Here is a 21,200-nt window from a genome sequence, read left to right as displayed (position 1 = left end):
TGGATATTATTGCCTAAAAATGGTAATAGCACCTGCTCAAAGAGAAGATGCTGAAGAAACTTAACACTGGACACCTTCCAAACAGAAGATATGAGAAGTCAGGGATTATGGCAAAGCTTGAGAGTTCTTTCTCCAATATCCACTCTTCTTTCTTACCAATAAAATTACAGTTTAGTCCTAGGAAAAATGTGAACATCCTCCAGGTATCATTCCCTTATTGCTGCCAAGGGTAGCTAAAGAAACGTGAGTACAAGTTGTTGGGGAGGAACTCCAAAACAGCTCCTTAAAAGTGGGACAGACGCCTGTCCTGAATTTTTTTCCCTTTTTGGCTCTTGCACCTTTCCTTTTTCCTCTATCACAAATGTGTTTACTGGAGCCCCAGCTGCCATTCTATAGCACTAATCATGTAAGCCAGTGCTAAAGATTAAAAAAGTACAAAGTCAGAAGGATCCTGAATCTTTGATGATTTTGTTAAGCTTCCGTAGCTTTAAACTGCTTACCTCTGGACTTGCTTATGCCACTGTTATTTCTAGTTTCTGTTACTAGGAGGCAAATATAAATCCCAGTGCTAAATGTACCAAGTTTACACTGTATGTGTCTACTAGTATAATAGAAACAAAAATTTATTGAGGCTCAAAATGTCAGTGAGACTGAAATTTCCACTAAATTGGAAATTTTAATTTGGGCACTGAAAAACAACTAATAGAATAAAATATCCTCGAATGGCTTAAGAGTATATGAATGGTAAAAAATAAAATAATCATAATGATCAGGTTATGCCCATCACCTGAACATATATGTATGCAAGTTGCATTGGCAAGTGCCTCTTTTATTTTTTCCCCTGTTCTCTGGTAAATAGAGTATTTCATCCACAAACTATAAGAGTGAAAAACACCTAAAAATGTTAAAAAAAAACATATAAAGGGGATGGATTTAAAACTATAGCAGTGAAATTTTGCCTAGGCAAGCAAGTTAACTTATAATATCTGGAAAGAAAAATAAAGTTCCTAATCAATTTAAAAATTATGAATATTATGGATAAAATATGATAGTTTTGTCCCCAGGAAATTCCAAGCAATTTTAACTTTGGTAAGTAGACAGGACATTGTGGCATAAATATATATTTATATTGACTATCAGCTTCACACTCATTATTTGGTGTTCATTTTCCATTCACCATGAAATTTAATAATATATATATTTTAAGTTGTCACAAACCACTTCTGGAACAAAAACATATTTAACAAATACTTCAAGACAGAGTGAGTAGAACCAAAGACGTTCTGATCTCAACTATACAGTTAGGGAACTCAATAAAATAACAGCACTAATAGCTAACACCGAAAGTGAACTTTTTATGTGCCAAGTAATGTAAGCACTCTACATGGGGTAACTCATTTAGTTCTCATAATAATCCTATGTGAAGTAGGGACTATTTTAATCTCCATTTTACAGATGAACAAAATGTGGCCAAGAAAGGTTAAAGTACTTGCCCAAGTTTACGAATCTAATAAATAGCAAAGATCAGTTTTAATCCAGGAAATCTGATTCAAAACCACACACTCCTAATCATATACTATACTTCTCTCACTAAGATGAAAAGTATACCTATGCTATGCTACAATGTTAAAGTTAAAAGGCTTTCCCATAAAATGGGACAATCCAGTAACGGTAAACAAAAGAAAGCAAGAAAAGACCAAGAATCTTCTCTTCCTTCCTTTAAAAATCTGTAGGGAATTTGCAAAGCAGAATTGGTGGCATTTTGGGTAGAAATTTCATAAATTGATGGTTTATAGCCCAGAGGCATTTGTAAGGCTGGTGTAAAAGGTATTATATGACTTCTGTTTCTATTTCAATCATTTACTTTTCTTGTCAACTAAGTAACATTGATCTTCTGTACTCCCTTTTTTATACATACAAAATAAGCAAATGATTGTAAACTAGAATTCCTACAGAAATAACCATCTCAATAAAAATTCCCATCACCTATATTTATATTTATATATTTATATTTACAGGTGAGAAAGGTTCAGAAAAATATCTGGCAAAGTAACTTAAGTGTAACCCATCTTCACCAAGCATTACAAATGCACTGGAACTGGGAAGTAAGATTAATGAAGGTGGGGGGATAATTTTATATAAAAAAAAGTTATCCATAAGTGCACACTGCATTTGAGATACTCCTGAAATACCATATAAAGTAGCAACACAGTCCCAAGACATCTGTTCTTTCTCCACTACAGTGTACTGTCTGAGGATCCACTTAATTAAGGCAATATAGCCAATGCATTGAAACGTTTTCTTTTTGTGTTTTAATGTGAACAAATCCAGCCAATACACTGAAACTCTTTCTTCTTGTGTTTTAATGTAAACAAATTACATTATGCAAGGGAACAGAAGGATCAAGTAATCTAAATGGTGTGTGGTAAAACAAATGCAGACTATTATCATATAGAAATTCCATGGGTATGACCTATCCAAATGACTTACCACCTCATTTACTACATAGGTATCACTATGCTTGGATGAAAAATGATAGTTTTGCTGATGTATGCCCGGATTTCTCTAAATAAAAGACACGATGGAGTTTAAAGTCTTCAGGAAATGCCAATATAATGACTCTGAATATAACCATATATATTAAAAATCTGTTAAATGATAAGTATGATGAACTAAAAATCTAGTCATATTCTCTGAACAGAGGTCGGTCCTGTTTATTTTTCTTTGAAATTTTAGCAGTCAAAAGCTATATGGAATCAGAGGAAAGAAGCCGAGGGAATACTTCCTAACTTATTCTATGAGGCAAGCATTACCCTAATAACAAAACCAAAGACATGAAGAAAAAACTACAGACATCTCTCATGAACCTAGATGAAAAAATCCTTGACAAAATATTAGCAAATCAAACCCAAAAAAGTATAAAAAGAATTATATACAATGACCAAGTGGGCTTTATCCCAAGTATGCAAGGCTAGTTCAACATTCAAAAATTAATTATGTAATCATCACATCAACAAGCTAAATAAGAAAAATCACATGATCATATCAATAGATGCAGAAAATTGTGTGACAAATCCAACACACTCTTATGATAAAAACTCTCAGTAGACTAGGAAGGGTGGGAATTTTCTCAACTTAACAGAGACTATCTACAAAAACCCTTGAGCTAACATCATACTTTAGGTGGTAAACTCAAAGCTTTCCCACTAAGATCAGGTACAAGGCAAGGATGTCTCCTCTTAGCCACTCCTTTCATTATCATACTAGAAGTCCTTGCTAATGCAGTAAGACAAGAAAAGGAAATAAAAGGTATACAGATTTGAAAGGAAGATATGAAACTGTCTTTGTTTTATGATAAAGATGGCATGATTGACTCTGTAGAAAATCTTACAGAATTGACAAAAATTCTTGGAACTAGTGAGCAATTATTGCAAGTTTGCAGGATACAAGGTTAATATACAAAAGTCAATTTCTTTCCTATATAATATATATAATTATATAATAACTATATTATTATAATTATAATGTAATAGAATAATTACATTATTATATAATAATGAACAAGTGGAATTTTAAATTAAACACACAATGAAATACTTAGGTATAGATGTGACAAATATGTACAAGATCAATATGAGGATGACTATAAAACTGATGGATAAAAATCAAAGAACTAAATAGGATAGATACTGCATGTTCATGGATAAGCTCAATATTGTCAAGATGTCAGTTCTTTCTAAATCACTCTGTAGATTCAATGCAATCCCAATCAAAATCCCAGCAAGTTATTCTGTGAATGTCAGTAAACTGATTCTAAAGTTTATATGGAGACAGAAAAGACCCAAGAAAGCCAACTCAATATTGAAGGAGAAGAACAACACTGGAGGACTGATGCTACCAGACTTCAAGATTTACTATAAAGCTACAGTAATCAAGACAGTGTGGTACTGATGAAAGAATAGACAAATAGATCAATGAACAGAATAGAGAGTCCAGGAATAGACCCCCATAAATATATCAACTGATCTCTGACAAATGAGCAAAGACAATACAATTGTAAAAAGATTGACTTTTCAACAAATGCTGCTGGAATAACTAGACATCAAAGGGCAAAAAAAAAAAAAAAAAAAAAAAGAATCTAGATACAGATCTTATTCCCTTTACAAAACTTAACTCAAAATGGATCACAGACCTAAAAGTATATTGTAAAACTATGAAACTCCTAGGTGACAACATAGGAGAAAACATAAATGACCTTGGGTATGGTGATGACTTTTTATAAACAATAATGAAGACACAATCCATGCAATAATTGATAAGCTATAATTCATTAAAATTAATGATTTCTGTCCTGTGAAAGACAGTATCAAGAGGATGAGAAGACAAGTCACAGACTGGGAGAAATTATTTCAAAAGACATATCTGATAAAAGCCTATAATTCAAATATACAATGAATTCTTAAAAATCAACAATAAGGGGGTTTCCCTGGTGGCACAGTGGTTGAGAATCTGCCTGCCAATGCAGGGGACATGGATTCGGGCCCTGGTCTGGGAAGATCCCACATGCCACGGAGCAACTAGGCCCGTGAGCCACAACTAATGAGCCTGCGCGTCTGGAGCTTGTGCTCCGCAACAAGAGAGGCCACGACAGTGAGAGGCCCGCACACCACGATGAAGAGTGGCCCCTGCTCGCCACACCTAGAGAAATCCCTTGCACAGAAACGAAGACCCAACACAGCCAAAAATAAATATATAAAATTTAAAAAAAAAACAACAATAAGAAAATAACCTGATTAAAAAAATGGGTCAAAGACCTTAGCAGATACCTCACCAAAGCAGATAACTGGATGGCAAACAAACATATGAAAAGATGTTCCACATCATGTATCATCAGAGAAACGCATACTGAAATGAGATACCACTACACACTTATTAGAATGACCAAAATCTGGAAAACTGACATCACCAAAATGGTGGTGGGGATATGGAGCAACTCTTATTCATTGCTGGTGGGAATGCAAAATGGTACAGCCACTTTGGAAGGCAATTTCGTGGTTTCTTACAAAACTAAACATACTCTTCTCATATGGTCCAGCAATTGTGCTCCTTGGTATTTACCCAAAGGAGTTGAAAATTTATGTCCACACAAAAACCTGAACATGGATGTCTATAGCAGCTTTCTTCATAATTGTCAAAACTTGGAAGCAACTAAGATGTCCTCCAATAGGTGAATGTATAAACTGTAGTACATTCAGGCAATGGAATATTATTCAGCACGAAAAAGAAATGAGCTATCAAATCATGAAAAGACATGGAGGAAAGTTAAATGCCTATTAACAAGAGAAAGAAGCCTATTTGTTCCTCTCTTTCTTTAAACTTTTATATTCATCCAGCGTTCCCTACCACTTTTATCCTAGTAATATATTATCTTATGCTTAAAACTCAATAGTGATCACTCCATTTACTTCTCTGAAATGTATATATTTAAAAATTAAAAAGATTTGCTATGATAATAAATCCATTGAGCCTTTTCAGAGATTAAATTATAATTTCTGAAGTCCCTTCACTGTGAGATCATCAGAGATGACATTAATTAAGGACTGCTCAATTATAAGTCCATGATAGCATTTGATATAGTCACCCCTCCATGTAAATCATTTTTTTCACTTTCCTTTTGGGCAAACTTTTAAAACTTCACTTCCTAGCAGTCTTCCCATTGCTCACTTTGCTTCAGCCATCCTGTCTTCCTTGTCCTTTCTCAAATACAACCAAGCACTCTTTCTACATCCGCCCATTGCACATGGTGTTTTCTCTATCTGGAATGTCCTTCCTCTAGATAGCTGCATGACTTGATCACTCTGTACATTCACATCTCTTCTTAAATGCCAGCTCAGTTTATCACTGAGGACTGCTCTCACTCACTTTAAAATAGCACCCCAACTCTTCATTTGCATCACTAACTATGGATCCTTTCTCATGGCATTTATCATCCCCAAATATCATACATTTGTTTATTGTCAGTCCCATACCCCATTAAAAGTAAGCTCCCTAGAAAACCCTAAGGAAAATGGGGATTCTGATGTATTTACTTCTGTATCTCCAAGGTCTAAAACAGTACCTGGCACATCATAGGGGCTGACTAAATGTTTGCTGAATTTATTGAATAAAGAACAAAAAGAGAAGAGATAATTACTAATTTATTTTAGTAACTGTACTTTAGAAAAGAATACCGTAATACATTTTCAAAATTTTCAAGAGTCAAATGGTATATTTACCTTCAAAAAGATGTACAAATTATTTTAAATGATTTAAAAAACCTGCAAATTATTTTATAAAATACTCAGTACACTAGTGATGGTATTCTTTAAATTTACATAGTCTATTAATAAAATGTAATATCACATGAAATAGAGGTTTGCATTGTAAATAATTGATAACTGAGTGCCTTTATTTTTATGGTACATAGATATATATAATCAGGACTATACCATTTTTAGGGAATAAAAGAATTAGTAACGATAATTTATAAAATTATTTGAAAATTATATACATTTTGAAATTCATAACAAAACAATAAAATGAACAAATTGCCAGCAATCCCACTACTGGGCATATACCCTGAGAAAACCATAATTCAAAAAGAGACATGTACCAAAATGTTCATAGCAGCCCTATTTACAATAGCCCGGAGATGGAAACAACCTAAGTGTCCATCATTGGATGAATGGATAAAGAAGATGTGGCACATATATACAATGGAATATTACTCAGCCATAAAAAGAAATGAAATTGAGCTATTTGTAATGAGGTGGATAGACCTAGAATCTGTCATACAGAGTGAAGTAAGTCAGAAAGAGAAAGACAAATACTGTATGCTAACACATATATATGGAATTTAAGAAAAAAAAATGTCATGAAGAACATAGGGGTAAGACAGGAATAAAGACACAGACCTACTAGAGAATGGACTTGAGGATATGGGGAGGGGGAAGGGTAAGCTGTGACAAAGTGAAAGAGCGGCATGGACATATATACACTACCAAACGTAAGGTAGATAGCTAGTGGGAAACAGCCGCATAGCATAGGGAGATCAGCTCGGTGCTTTGTGACCGCCTGGAGGGGTGGGATAGGGAGGGTGGGAGGGAGACGCAAAAGGGAGGGGATATGGAAACATATGTATATGTATAACTGATTAAATTTGTTATAAAGCAAAAAAAAAAAAGAACAAATTGTCAAGTTTCTTAATTTCTATCACTGAAAACTGGGAATTGTTATTGGGAATCACTCATTTTCTAAACTTTGTTAGATCTATTAATATAGTGAATGTTCCAGCCTAAATTTTTTTTATGACATTGCTAATTTTGTGCTTCTAAAACCAGAAGAACTAATTAATGACATATTGAAATCTCTCTGAAAAGACAGTATTTTGGAATGATCTATTAGTGTATAACATTCTAAGTCCTAAAACGTCCTGGAACCTCAAGGAATGCTTAGTTGGATCTAAGGAGACTCCTTTCAGTGGTCTCTGGATGCATAAGCTCTGCTTGCTTCAGTAGATTTTAATAACCAATTCTCTCATCACTATTCCCTGCACATCTCAAATAAAATATTAGCTACTTGTATCTTTTAAAAAGTACTATTTGAATCTAGGCCACACTGTAGAGATACAAATTTTCTCTCAAAAAGAACTTTGCCCTTGTCTGCAGATACTTCCTTATCCATCTCTGAGTGGAGGAGAAGTGGCCCTGTACCAGTCACTATGGCTGCAAAACAAATTACCCCCAAACTCTGTGGTGTAAAACAACCATTTATTATGATCACATATTCGGTAGGTTAGGAACTGGAATATGGTGCAGCTGTGACAGCCTATCTTTGCTCCATGATGTTTGGGACCTCAGTTGGAAGACTTGAAGGCTAGGAGCTAGAATCATCTGAGGACTCATTCACTCTCATATCTGATGGTTGATGCTTGTTCCCCCACACAGGCTACTTTCAATTTTGTCACTGCCTGCTGGTCAGATTTCACAAGTGAGTGCTTCAAGAGAGAAAAAGAGATAGGTGGAAGCCTTATTGCCTATTATGATCCAGCCTCGAAATCATGCAGTGTCATATCCATCACATTCTATCTGTTGGGGCATTCAAAAAGTTCGGCCCCAGACTCAGGGGAGGAGAAACAGACTCTGCTGACCGACGGGGAGTGGCAAGAAAAATGTTGGTCTGGGAACACTGCTGTGGCCTCTTCTTAGGAGAATACAACCCACCACAGATCCTAATTGGATGCTATTTTTTAGCATTCTCAGTTTCTTGAGGGTGTTACTTTTACCTCCAGTTCAGATGACTGCTGGAGCAAATCAGTCTTCACCTAAATTACAAGAGGTAATATCGGTCTCTGAATTGTAGTCAGGAAGAATAACTTCAATATTTATGGGACTCAAAATGTAGGAAAAATCAAGGTCGAGAAACAATAAATATGGAAGATTAAGCAAAAATGATGGGATAACATATTTGAGAGACAAGTCATTTTCTCTATTGGTCTTATTTTCAACAAACCACTTGCAATTGGATTTGCCTTTCTTCTTAAACAGTTGTAACAACTTCCTTAAAAGACACATCATACTGTGTCTCCTTGAAAACTATGCCCTTGCCTACACATACGTTTCTGTCCCCAATATCTTGGAGTGCCTTCCTTAGCAAGTAGAAAACAAGGAGGGAACCAGATGCATGTACTCTTCTTACCCTACTCACTTCACAGAAAACCCATTCTTAATCCTGTGGGTTTATATTGCTCTGTGAGTTGAGCAGCATGAAAATCCTCCTGAAGCCTCAATGCAAATGTTTCTCTAATCCTATTAAAGCCACAAAACACACCCAGATGAATGAGTAGGAAACTGAGCTAGAGAACTCTCCCCGACCCCAGTACCACTGTCAGTTTTGGCACTGACTTAATCGGTCAGCCTCTCCCTCTAAGTACGGCATGGCTTAAATGGGAAACCAAAACTCTGGCCTTCTCTGTCTAGGACACTCAAGTCAAACCTGTATGCTGTTTTAGCCAAAGCTCTGGAGAGGATTCTGAATATACTTTTTAAATGTAAAGAAAAAGGGTTGAAATAGGACATATAAAAAATAGATACAAAACAATACAATGGTCTATTTAAACTGGTTTTCTCTGTTTAAAACTAAGATATAATCATATATCACATATTTAAACAAAGGATTATATAGCAGGAAGCAAAATCTCTCCCAGCCCACCTCCTAGAGATCATTGATCACATTTTTCTTTTGTTTATTAAAATATATTTTGCAATACAACACACACACAGAGGTATATAGCGAAATATATTTAAATATACAGGATCATATGATTCAGGAGGTTTTACAACCATATCAACAAATGTAGATAAATATAATTCTTTTTAGTAGACACACAGTATTCCATTTTAACAAAATTCATTTAACCAGTCCCCTGTGGATGGACATTTAGGTTGTTTCTAATTTTGAAAATATCAAAAAATAAAACTCTGTTGGGTGAATATGTGCCATGGGATATTTAACAAAAACACATTTTCCAATGTGATAAGGACTGAGTGTTAAACTTTCTGTAGTAGCTTAAAGGGCAGTTGGAAGAGAAGGTTTTTTAAAGATGTACGCATATAAGATGACACTCTACTTCACAAATCAGAAAAGTTAATCTGTTAAAATGTGTTGGTAGTAACAGTTAGGGCTTGACTCTTGTTAATGCGGCCCTTGGGAAAATATAAACACTCTTCCTGAATTCAAATCACGCCTGCGCACCACATTCTTGTCTTCAGCTCGAGCTTCTGGCATTCCAGCCTGCAATTGAGGCCTTGCATCAGATGCCAAACTAAACATTTGGGAACAAGAATTGTAATGACCTCCTGTTTATGTTTGTTTGTTTTAAGTAATTTAAAAACATATAACATGAAGTAAAACACAGAAAAATTAGGATGGGGAAAGAACTCTAAGAAATAGGAAACTGGATATCTTTCAAAGGATTTTCTTGGATATTCATACATTATTCAGAGCACATAATTAATTGTCAGTGTAGATTAGCATGACCTTTGAAACAGAGAAGAAGGAAGGAGAGATATGAATTCCATCCAGACATTAGTGAAAAATACAAAAAAATAAAATTACCTGAATGCATGGGATAAGAGCAGAACAGAGGTTCATTCCAGTTCACTTTCCACATCTCCATGTCTAGTGAAGTTTGCATGACTGACTAATGGGCATTCTAGTGAAGCCACGACAGATTGATTACTGCTGTTGTTTTTAATCATGAACTTTTTCATGTAGTTAAACCCTGCCTCATTCTCTATTTTAAGAAGGGAAAATAACTGTCTGCCCCTGAAGGCTTTCATATTAAACATGTCAAAGCATATTACTGATGATGTAAAAAGCACTTTGACATGTTTAGCATGAAATACTTCAGTGTCAGAAAACTATTCTCTTCTTAAAATGCCAGATTGTTCTCAAAGGCCTAAAGGAGTCTGTGGACTTCTTAAAAGAATGTGCTAACATCCCCTCCATTAGTCTTTACAATATACGTTCCTATGGAAGAAGGTTCCCTTTGGTGGAGTAGTAGTGATTGGAAGGAGGCCGGGGTTGGGGGGTGTCTGAGATGTTGGCAATTTTCTGCTTGACTTAAGTGCTGGTTACACAGGTGTGCTTGCTTTGTGAAAATTCATTGAGTGGTATTCTTAGAATTTACATTAAACTAAAATAAAATGTTTTTTTTTATAAAGGGAAGCAGCTGAGTAGATACAGCTTCATCTACTGTAGTTAATTTCTCTTGATATTTAAAAGATATTAATGGCTTATTATTGATAATCAGCACAACCAAATCAAAAAACAATGTTTCTACACCGATGAAACAGCTAGTTTTACACTATTGTGAATTGCTCTGTTATGTACTTCCTAAGTACAAATGTTTTCTTAATACTTAATTGAGAGGGTGATACAATCAAGGGTTAATTTATATGCTTTTCTTACTTTCATGTACATTAGTATAATTAGTACTATGTCTGAAAGAAAATACGCAATTTCCTCTAAATAATGACAGTAAAGACTTATTAAGCACTTATAACATGCCATGTGTCAGGCTCGTTTATATGCCCACTACCGTTTAATTCTTAAAGAACTAGGAGCTTTCCTGCTGAGAAACACCATTCTAAGGTGGCACTTCCTGCATATTCAATAACATTCGCTATTGCTTGAACAGAATTTTCTTTCCTTTAGATCTGCAGGTTCTTTCACTTATTCAAGCATAGCTGAGGACCTATAATATGCCAGGCATGGTTCTAAACAATGTTGCAGTCTTAAGAATCCTGTCCTATTTCTCCAACGCCATCTCTTTGGGGGAATTATGGAGGACACACATCTGGGAAAAGCCTTGACAACAAGGTTTTGAATATCTTTTAATTTTATAGCATATCTGGGACTCGACAAAGAAAAGCACAGAATAAGGGGGGAAAGGCAGTATAAGGAAGCTTTCCGTACTTCAGCATGCTTAACTAATTGCTTCTTTGCAGATTAGATTTATCTTCCAACCAATAAATATTCTGTGGTGCCTATTCTTTTCAGTATCACACAATTTGTCATTTATCAATTCACCAATTACTCCACGTGTTAACAACCAGCCCAATTAATTCATAAACTCTATGAGAATCGGAGTCAATGCTTTATATACTAGGGGTTGGCAAACTTTTTTGTAGGGGTCCAGATAGTATATATTTTAGGCTTTTTGGGCCCTATGGTCTCAGTCACAATTACTCAACTCTGCTCTTGTAGCATGCAAGTAGCCATAGATAATATGCAAACAAATGGATGTAGCTGTGTTCCAATAAAACTTTATTAAAAAATAGGAAGCAAGCTGAATTTGCTCCATTAGTCATGTTTGGCAAACCCCTGCTTTATCCCACAGTATCTTTTATCGTGCTGGACAGGTAGCTGGCCTCAGTAAATACATCTTGCTTGACAGAGTCAAGGGCATTGAAAATGGAAATGCAGGAAATGGGAAGGGAAGTGGCATTAATTCTGAGTTCTCTAAGGGGACATATCCACATTCCCTCTGCTGCTAACCTGGATTGTACCTCTTCCTCTTTGAAATCAGATTCTACAGCTACAGGGAATATACTTCTACTGATTTAAGGAAATCATATTAGGAAAAGGAGAAAAAATCTGACAATAAATTCAAATTGATGAGGGAGCATAAACTTACTCATTGTAGTATCTTTTCCCTTGCAAGTAGAAAACAGTCATTTGTATATAAGGTAGGAAACTCCAATGGGGAAAAAAAGGCCCTATTCGTAAAAGAATGCATCATAGAAACCCAAATATGGGTGGTCCAACCAAGCAAAAGTGGTTGGCAGTGGGATTTAAAAAACAAGATTAACACAAGATGTTAAGTCCTGAAATCCATCTAGTCACAAACATGTGTGTTTTTAATGACATTCAGAGCCATTTCCATAAAATGAAAGAACAGGGGTTAATTTATTTCATTGAAAACATTATGAAAAATCTTAGAATTCCCTAGAACTAAGAACCTTTTATTATTTTCTCATGGCTGAAAATCATGTTCATCTGCCAGTGACAAGTAATGCTCATGGTTAGGTGGAGATAGAAGACTGATAGCAGCATAAGATGACAGCAAGGGACCACAGTACCATTTTTTTTTCAACATAAAATTGACATATGAGATGCGGACACAGTGAAGGGGCTCTTCATAAAACAAAGTTAACAAAATAAGTACAGGTTTTTCTCAGACCCTACTGAATAGAACAATTATTTCAGTAAGAGGAATCACCCCAGCCTCAGTCCTGGCTGTGACTGCCACTCTCATTTATTCAGCAAGTATTTACTGAATGCCTACAAAATACCGGGCACTGGGGTATGTATTGGAACATACAGCTTTTTTTCTTTTAAAGTGCATCATTATTCTTTGGGGGAAACAGACAACACCATTTAAAACAGTAAAATCGTTTCAGTTACTGTTAAGTGCTAGGGGAAAAAAATAAGTGCTAGGGAAAAAAAATAAGGCATGGCAGCTCCTGGGAGGAACGTGTGGTGTGATTTTAGCTAAAATGGCTAAGAGATAGCCTTTAGGAAAACTTTGGAAGATTTCAAGTTTGCTAACGTGATGATCAGATTTATGCTTTGAGAAGATAGATCACGAGATGCTGGATGGACAATACACTGCAGTGGGGAAGGGGGGCATAAGAACAGAAGCAAGTAGTCCTGGTAAAGATGATGGTGGCCTGGTCTTATGACATAGTAGTGGAGACGGAGGAGATATTCTAAGGCATATTTGACCTGCCAAAAGATGATATTAGCTTGGGCTAGAGAGGATGCAATGGAGAGGTGATAAAAAGTTGATGAATTCAGTATTATTTTGGAGTATGTTTGTCAGTCTTGTTGGAAGACTATGTGAGTTGTGGAAAGAGGATGACTTCCAGGATTTTGGTTTGAGTGACTGTGCCATTTACTGAGATAAGAAAGACTTCTGAAGGAGAAAACCTGGCAGGGAATGGGTGGTAGAAATCAAGAATTCTGCTTTAGACATAAGCCTTTCTCACCAGTCCATGCCCTAAGGTAGACTTCACAAGAGAGGCAGTCTGGGTATTGTGCTCCTCCTGGGAAAAAATAATTATGTTTTAGCCAAAGGATTATGCACATAACAGAGGTTCAATAAATACACGATAAGTGAATTTATGAGACAAGTCATTATCTAACCAGTTTTCAAAGTCTAATTATGTGAACAGAATTAGCAAGTTAGTTAAGAAGCATGACAGGCTTTCACAGAAACGATTTATTTGCATTTCTTACCTAAAACCCAGCTTCTTCACCCTCTCAGATTTCAAGATTCGACCCTTGGTGGCTATACTCCCTTCTACACTGGTACACTCCCTGCTGGTATAACTGTATTCTCAAGGAATAAAAGTGCAAGAATGAGTATTGATGTATTGCTAGAGTTTGCAAAGACTATTACCAGTCCAGAAATAGAAGAAGAGTTCTTTGATCAAGACATAGATTTTACAACTAAGTGAACATAATACTCTTTCACCATTTTGGACTAAAAATAGCCTTGAAACGAGAATACTATATTAATGTCTATAAGAAATAGAAATTCTGTAACTGGGTGCTTTGGAGCCTTCCTTTTTTTTCCTTTCTTGTTCCCATAATTATCAGTTTTGAAAAGCAGTCCAAATATTTTCATTTGGATAATACTTACTTATCTTTTTATATTGTGTATAGCCTATAAATAGCTCTTTATATATCATGTATGTTTAATTATATGATGATTATCTATAAAGTCTTATTTTTTAAAGAGAACTTAATAAAATAAAATTATATAAAAGAACATGTTAAGTCACTCATGTCATGATCCAGAACTAAGCTCTATTAAACTGTGATATATATTATACAATACATCTACCTAGAGACTAGTACTCTCTTGTTGCTTGAAGACAATAAATAGCCCTCCGTCTTATAAGATGACACACGCACCTCCACCCCTGCAACTCTTCCACTAAGATTTACACCTCTTGTCTTCAAGACCTGGCCCCCAGACTAATGCCATCTATCGAACTACATCATAATCCACCCTGGGAAGTGAGGTGCCTGCTAAGGAAAGAAAGGGACTATATCGCAAAGGCCCTGTAGGAGCCAGCCAACATGTACCAGCAGGAGGCAGGAGACTATGTACGAGACAGTGCTGGATCAAGAAGAGATAGAATATAAGTTTGGATAAGGGAGAGTTTATTGACATGAGAGCATTCTCTCACAGGATTTAACACCCTAGCAAGACTACATGAGATGACACTGACACTGTTATGATGGCTCCTGGAAGCATACAGAAAGCAACGGTAGGAAGGCCACAACCTATGGCTAACAGTAGAAGTCCTATCACAAACTACACCACCCAGAAGCTGCTGGCCTAATAGTGATGGAATGATGGATTGAAGGTACAGTTGAGACTCCACCTTAGAGATGATATCCTATAATCCATTCCCTAGGATACAGAATACACCCTAGATCAACAAACATTATAAGGAGCTGTGTTCCCAGGAAGTAGAATTCGTAGTTCCCAGAACCAGGAGGTGGCAGTAACAGTGGCCCTACTTATCATCATTGTGAACAATTGACTTGGAGACTTTGTGCTTCCCATTCCAGCAAACTCTAGGCTTTAGAGGTCCTCATTTTCTGTTGCTATCCCAACAAAGGACACAGTATAAGTCCCATTAAACTTTAAGCTGGTACTGCCACCTGGTCACTTCGGGCTCCTCAGGCCAAAAAACTGTACGCAAGGAAAGAAGGAAGGGGTTATTGATCCTGATCAGCAAGAAGAGATAGGGCTGTTACACAACGGGCTAAGGTAAGACTATGTTTGACACCTAGGTGATCCAGGAGGGCAATTCTTGGAACTGCCTTGCCTCATTTTACCTGTAAATAGACAAGTTCAGCAGCCATAGCCTGAGAAACACATGGCAACAGAGCCTTAGAGGTCTTATGACTGTGGATCTGGGTTATCTCATCAGGTAAGCCCCCAGAACAGCAGAGTTCAGTCAAGGGTAGAGAAATCTAGAAAAAGGAGTGGAGGAGGGAGACGAGAATCACTTGTAGCCTTGAGACCAGGTAAAGAAGTAGGAATTACAGCTCATCCCACCAACTTTCCTTTTTTGTTTCCCCACAAAAGAAAATCAGAAGACCAAACAGAATCCTGGAGGAACTGTTACAAGAACCTATATAAAGGAAATAGACTTGAGTAGTGAAAGGAATGGACTGTAGAACACCACCCAGAGTCTACTTTCAGGACTAATTCCCATAGTTGCTGGGAGTGTTGGTGGCTGGTGGGGCTCAGCTGAATCCCCTTCTAGGAATTGCTACCTTGACCAAGGTCATGCCCTCTCTCTGAGAGTCTCCCATATTCAATGACTGGTCTTTGCAGGGGGTATAAAGGCCCAGATACCTTGCCTCAAGGTGATTCAACTGTAAAGGGCCAGCCCAGTTCCAGGGCTCTATGGGATTAGCTGAAGCCCTTATGCAGCTGCATTGCAACTCCTCCCTTTGCCCAAACCTACTTCTTTCTCCCCACGTAGAAGCTGGTCCTAAAAGAATTCTCTAATTTCCTGCACACAAATCTCAATCTCAAAGTTGCCTTGGGGGACATATGACTTAAGACAAACTGGTAAGGCTACACTGTTTTGGCTGATTATTAGATCTGGAAATGGCATAAAAACATGAAACCCTAGAGCTGGAAGAGACCAGGAAGACCATCCTATTCAGTGGTAAGCACTTTTTTTGCTCCCGAAGATAAATTTAGAAAAGTGGTGGGAGGGTAGGAAGACAAAGGAAAAACATTCAAAATAATTTTTATAAGTCCCTTGGAAAAATATCTTTATGACTTTAGGGTACTTATTTTAGTAAACAGAAGAATGTCATTGAGAAAATTAGTAGTGCTTTTGGAGACTGGTTTTGGTGCCACAACTAAGGGTGCTACTGCATCCACTAGGTAGAGGCCAGGGATCCTGCTAAACAGCCAATGGCTATACTACCCCCAACAACAATTAATTATCAGGACCAAAATGCCAATAGTGCCAACGTTGAGAAATCCTGGTTTAGAGGTCACCAAGTATAGTACACTCATCATCTCACTTCTTTCTTGGGATTAGGGGGATTACTGGCATCGCTTCATTACTGATGGCTAAATAGAAGGAAAGTGACTTTGCAAAGGTCAAAAAGAAAGCTACCAGTAAAAACGGGTCTAGTAGTTCATTCCATTTTATGCAATTTTTTCTGGCCTGGATGGCTGTCACTATATAAGTGGAGAACACTGGATACTTTTTACTTCCCTTAATCTCTTCCTTACAAATCAAGCCTATTTATAAAGCTTGATCTGCAGGCTCAAGACCATTATTCGCTGATAACTTCAAACCCTTCATTATATTAAGAAGCTAAACCTTGAATTTCCACCAGAGAAAAAAAGTCATTTGCAAATACATGCATTGTGCGTTTACATAACATTTATTCCCAAAGTTTGATTCTAATAAAGCACCTCTACATTGTACAGAACTACTGGTGGATTTAATATACTTATATATAGCATTTGCTAAATATCTTTTTTGCTTGTCTTTTACCCCTGAGAGACAGGCTCAGTAAGTACTCTCAACATTGGTAATACACAGATCTGTCTACAGGGAGCACGGAGTCTAGTGGTCAGAAATATTCCTCTGGAGTACCAATTCTGCCATTTTCTAGTGGTATAACCTAGACAAGTTACCTAACCTTTCTCAAAGCTTAAGTTTTCTTACCTGTAGAATAGTAACTAATTATGAGGCCTGTTACAAGGCGAAATGCAATGACTAATAAACCATACACACTGAATAAATGGTAGCTGTAGTGAATATCTATTGCTTTTTGGCTTTCAGCATCTATCACTCCTTTTTAGTGGCAACTTGAATTTCATTTGGGTATTAATTCTTTCCCATTGGATATAGTCTGACGGACTGTAATTAGGAATTTTGCCCTCTCCTAGCCAGAGGGCAGGTATGTAACCCAAACTAATCCAATCAGATGCTCCCTCCCTGGAATTTATACACTGTGTGGAGAAACAAAAAGAATACAGTTAGTTTTGTCCACTCCTAGTAATGGTAGTCTGCCCAGTTATTGTTGTTGTTGTTTTTTAATTGTGACAACGTTGTTAATGTTGCTGCCTCTGAATTTCCAAAGATGACTTCCTTCTTTTGCCCATTTCCAAGTCTAATGTACAGCCTTCCAACAATTCTGCAAGCCTTGGATATCCTTTCAACAAAATCCCTTATCCTAATGTCAGCCTGATGCAGTTGTATTGCTTGTAACCAAAGAACCCTACAGGTATACAGGTACTATATCTCACACCAGCACCAAACAGCTAATCTAATTAATATGTTATTAAATTAGGTACAAATAAGATTAATGACTTCTCTCTGCCTTCAGAAATAATGTCTAATCATTGACTTGCCTTTTGGTTTTAGCCCTAATACATATCCACACACAGTAAAATCTACATAGGAATTGAAGACTGTTTACCTAAAAGAAACTTTTCCTGTGGAGCAAAGGTGCTGTTTAAGCAGTCGTCTCTGTTTGCTCTCTGCTGGAGCACTTCTTGGTAGGACTTCAAGAAATACAAGGCAAATGAAAAGAAACTGCATTTCTGATTGATGTCTGATTGCCTGGTCCACAATTCTATAGGCTCACCTGAGATCTTAAATAAGAATCTTTTCAGATACAGAGGCTTTCATTATTTTTGGCTTTCCTTCTGTGTCTTGGATGTGGTTGCTCTTTGGGTATAGCTCTGGGTCAGACTCTGTGTGGTAGATCTGAATGTGCAATTACTGGCATCAGGGTTGGAGGAGAGAACTACAGCAGTAGTGTAACGGCATGTTTCTTAAACAAGGAAAGAAATGAATAATCACTTTGGTTTTTGCTTTACAGATGCTTTGATCCGTTTCATTTTTCACTGTGGGAAGATAGAATGGCAATTCTCTGAGTTAACTTTAGCGTTCACTTCCCAGAATAACTCTTTCAAGGCCACGGAATATTATGCCTCCGTCAGCTGGGCTGCCATATGAAGAAGCCAGTAAGATGGCATTTCAGTGCAGGGCACAAAAATACTTTCTTTCCCATAACTTGGTACATAAAATTCAGTGCTCCATTAGCTTCCCACATCCCAGATCAGATGGTTCTAAAGGCAAACATAGTAATTCTTCCAGCAGGGAAATTTGGAAAAAACTAAATACATAAGAAGGTCAAAGACTCCATGATTCTTGCTGAATAATTATGCCAAACGTTAGATTTTTGTTAGAAAATATGAGAAAAGCCCATTAGCAGATGCTGCAAGGGGTAACTGTTCTTATTTTCAGTATTACTGAAGCAGCTTTTACCAGTTATGATGATGCCTGTAGTTTAGGCTGTTCTATGTCACCACTGCCCATCTGTCATCTTATAGCAAGTTTCTAAACAGAAATGGCAACTCCAAAAGGATCTCTACAGATTAAGTTATAACTATAGAGAAGCTGTTCTTCTGCCAAACTTAAGTCAGTTACCTGCCAGACAGGGTAATTTTTCCTGACCTATAAATGATGAGTGAAAGATACGCATAAGAATCTTTTAAGTGACATATGCATTTCATTGCATATCATTTAATAATTGGTTCAAAACTTTCCTGGAAAAAAAAACTTATAGATGGCATGGAAATATTTAGTGATTATATAATTTATCCCTTTTCCTAGGAAATATTTTACCCCCTTGTGGTAAGGAAGCAATTGATTCAGGGTGGTCTTTTGATTATTCTTTCTTCTTAGTTGTATACCCCCCTTTCTCAACCCACTGGCTGGCAATTCTACGTTTTGTGAGAAGTATAAGGACCCTGGTTGCAGGGGATTTCATCATATTATGGATTATCATGTACTGAATACATAATAGAACTCATCAATCAAAGATTTTTTCAATTCCTAAAGTGACATTTTCAACATAATTTCTTATGGTAATAAACTTATTCATAATAAAATTCAAGTGTCATCAATTATTTCAGCAGGTACTTTTTAAACCATAATCTAACTTTACAATTTATAGCCTAGTTGAAAACATGCTATGAGATTTAGGATACACGGATTTCAGCCATAAAAGCAGAGTAAGTGTTCTTCAGTGTATAGCTGCACCTATTCATTCTTTCACTTCCCCCAAGGGGACCAGAAGAATGAGGTATCTCAGTGACTACCATCCTTCCCTACATGAAACTCTACTAGCTCTTTCTCACTAGAGACAAACTGAATGCTAACTACTTTTATTAAACTGCGTGATTTTAAGCTTTCCTCCTTTTAAAGAGATTGTTATCTTTCAGTTCAAACACAATTAAGCTATCCTCACTGCATTATATACTTTACTATTTTGAGAATTTTCTTTTTCCTTATTTAAATCAGAGATTACTGTATTGTAGCTAAGAAAACAAGTGATGATATCATACTTTAAAAAAATATGATTTCTTTGAAATAATGCTGGATGTCAATCCTTTACAGGAATTGGCCCTCCATCATAATGCTGACAAACAATATCCAGTTCAGGTGACTAATTTTTGTCTGAATAAAGCATTTCTGTGGTGTTAACTTGTTGGAAAGACATGCAAAATTACTGCAATGGCCTATCCTTGATGATAGTTTAAGGTCTTGAAATAATGGGGAAAGCCCGGAGAAGTCTACCATTGACTGACGGACTATTGAATATATTTAAATACAGGGACCTGGGCTTCCCTGGTGGCACAGTGGTTGAGAGTCCGCCTGCTAATGCAGGGGACGCGGGTTTGTGCCCTGGTCTGGGAAGATCCCACGTGCCGTGGAGCGGCTAGGCCAGTGAGCCATGGCCGCTGAGCCTGCGCGTCCAGAGCCTGTGCTCCGCAATGGGAGAGGCCACAACAGTGAGAGGCCCACGTACCACCAAAAAAAAAAAAAAAAAAAAAAAAATATATATATATATATATATATATATATATAGGGACCTATGGAATTCTGCCTTTGTTTAAGAAAAATGGACAGAAGAATGCCAAGTTTTTTGTTAATTCATAGATGATGACAAGCAAAATAATTAAAAATACTTTCCTAAAATATTTAAGGCAACTTATATATTTAAAAGTAGTTGAGTCAATACAAACTTCATTCTAGGGGCCTTCAGTCTCTACATGGTACTCAGACAAGTAACATCCATTCTGATCCTAAATTGTGTGTTCATATTGTTGATGTCACTGTGGCTTGATGCTTTTTTTCCTTCACTTTTTTTTACTTCAACCTCAAACATTCTCATCAGTCTGAAGTGTATTCAGCTGTGTGTAACAGAAATTTGACAAACAGTGGCTTAAATAAGAGTTTATTATTTAATGTACCACGGCCTCTAGGGGTAAGCAGTGTAGAGCTGGTAAGCAGTCCAGAAACCAGACTATTTTCCTGCATGGGTATCTTCAGCATATATTTTTTCCCTTTTGTTATAAGATGGCTATTGCACCTTCAGGCATTAGCCTGTGCTTGACACAGGAAAGAAGAGGAAGGACAGGCAAAATACATACTTGTAAAAGCAGTCTGACCCTTTTTACTAGGAAAACAGTAGCTTTCTTAGAAGTCTCATGCAATAGACTCTCTTTGGCACCTCAGTGCCTA

The 21,200-nt window shown here is 36.7% G+C and overlaps 1 protein-coding gene across 5 annotated transcripts in view; it reads right to left on the bottom strand.

Moving 5' to 3' along the window:
• CCDC91 (coiled-coil domain containing 91) overlaps positions 1–21,200 on the bottom strand; it is a 419,640-nt gene that overhangs the window by 14,440 nt on the left and 384,000 nt on the right. Inside the window, exons 12-13 of one of the 5 annotated variants that reach the window (XM_081249365.1) lie at positions 13,593–13,649; positions 9,437–9,831 (exon numbers count right to left, since the gene is read on the bottom strand). The exons of 2 other annotated variants lie outside the window; for them this stretch is intronic. In XM_081249365.1, coding sequence (XP_081105491.1) covers positions 9,733–9,831; positions 13,593–13,649 — 156 coding nt within the window. In that variant the 3' untranslated portion in view covers positions 9,437–9,732. Of the gene's footprint in view, positions 1–9,436; positions 9,832–13,592; positions 13,650–21,200 lie in introns of those variants that run through there. 2 more of the 5 variants (XM_081249363.1, XM_081249362.1) reach the window with 2 other exon arrangements.

The sequence above is a fragment of the Mesoplodon bidens genome (genome assembly GCF_964165515.1).
Source record: "Mesoplodon bidens genome assembly, chromosome: 11".
Taxonomy (NCBI): domain Eukaryota; kingdom Metazoa; phylum Chordata; class Mammalia; order Artiodactyla; family Ziphiidae; genus Mesoplodon; species Mesoplodon bidens.
The sequence above is the reverse complement of the archived record's forward strand: the minus strand, read 5'-3'. Positions and strand labels throughout refer to the sequence as shown.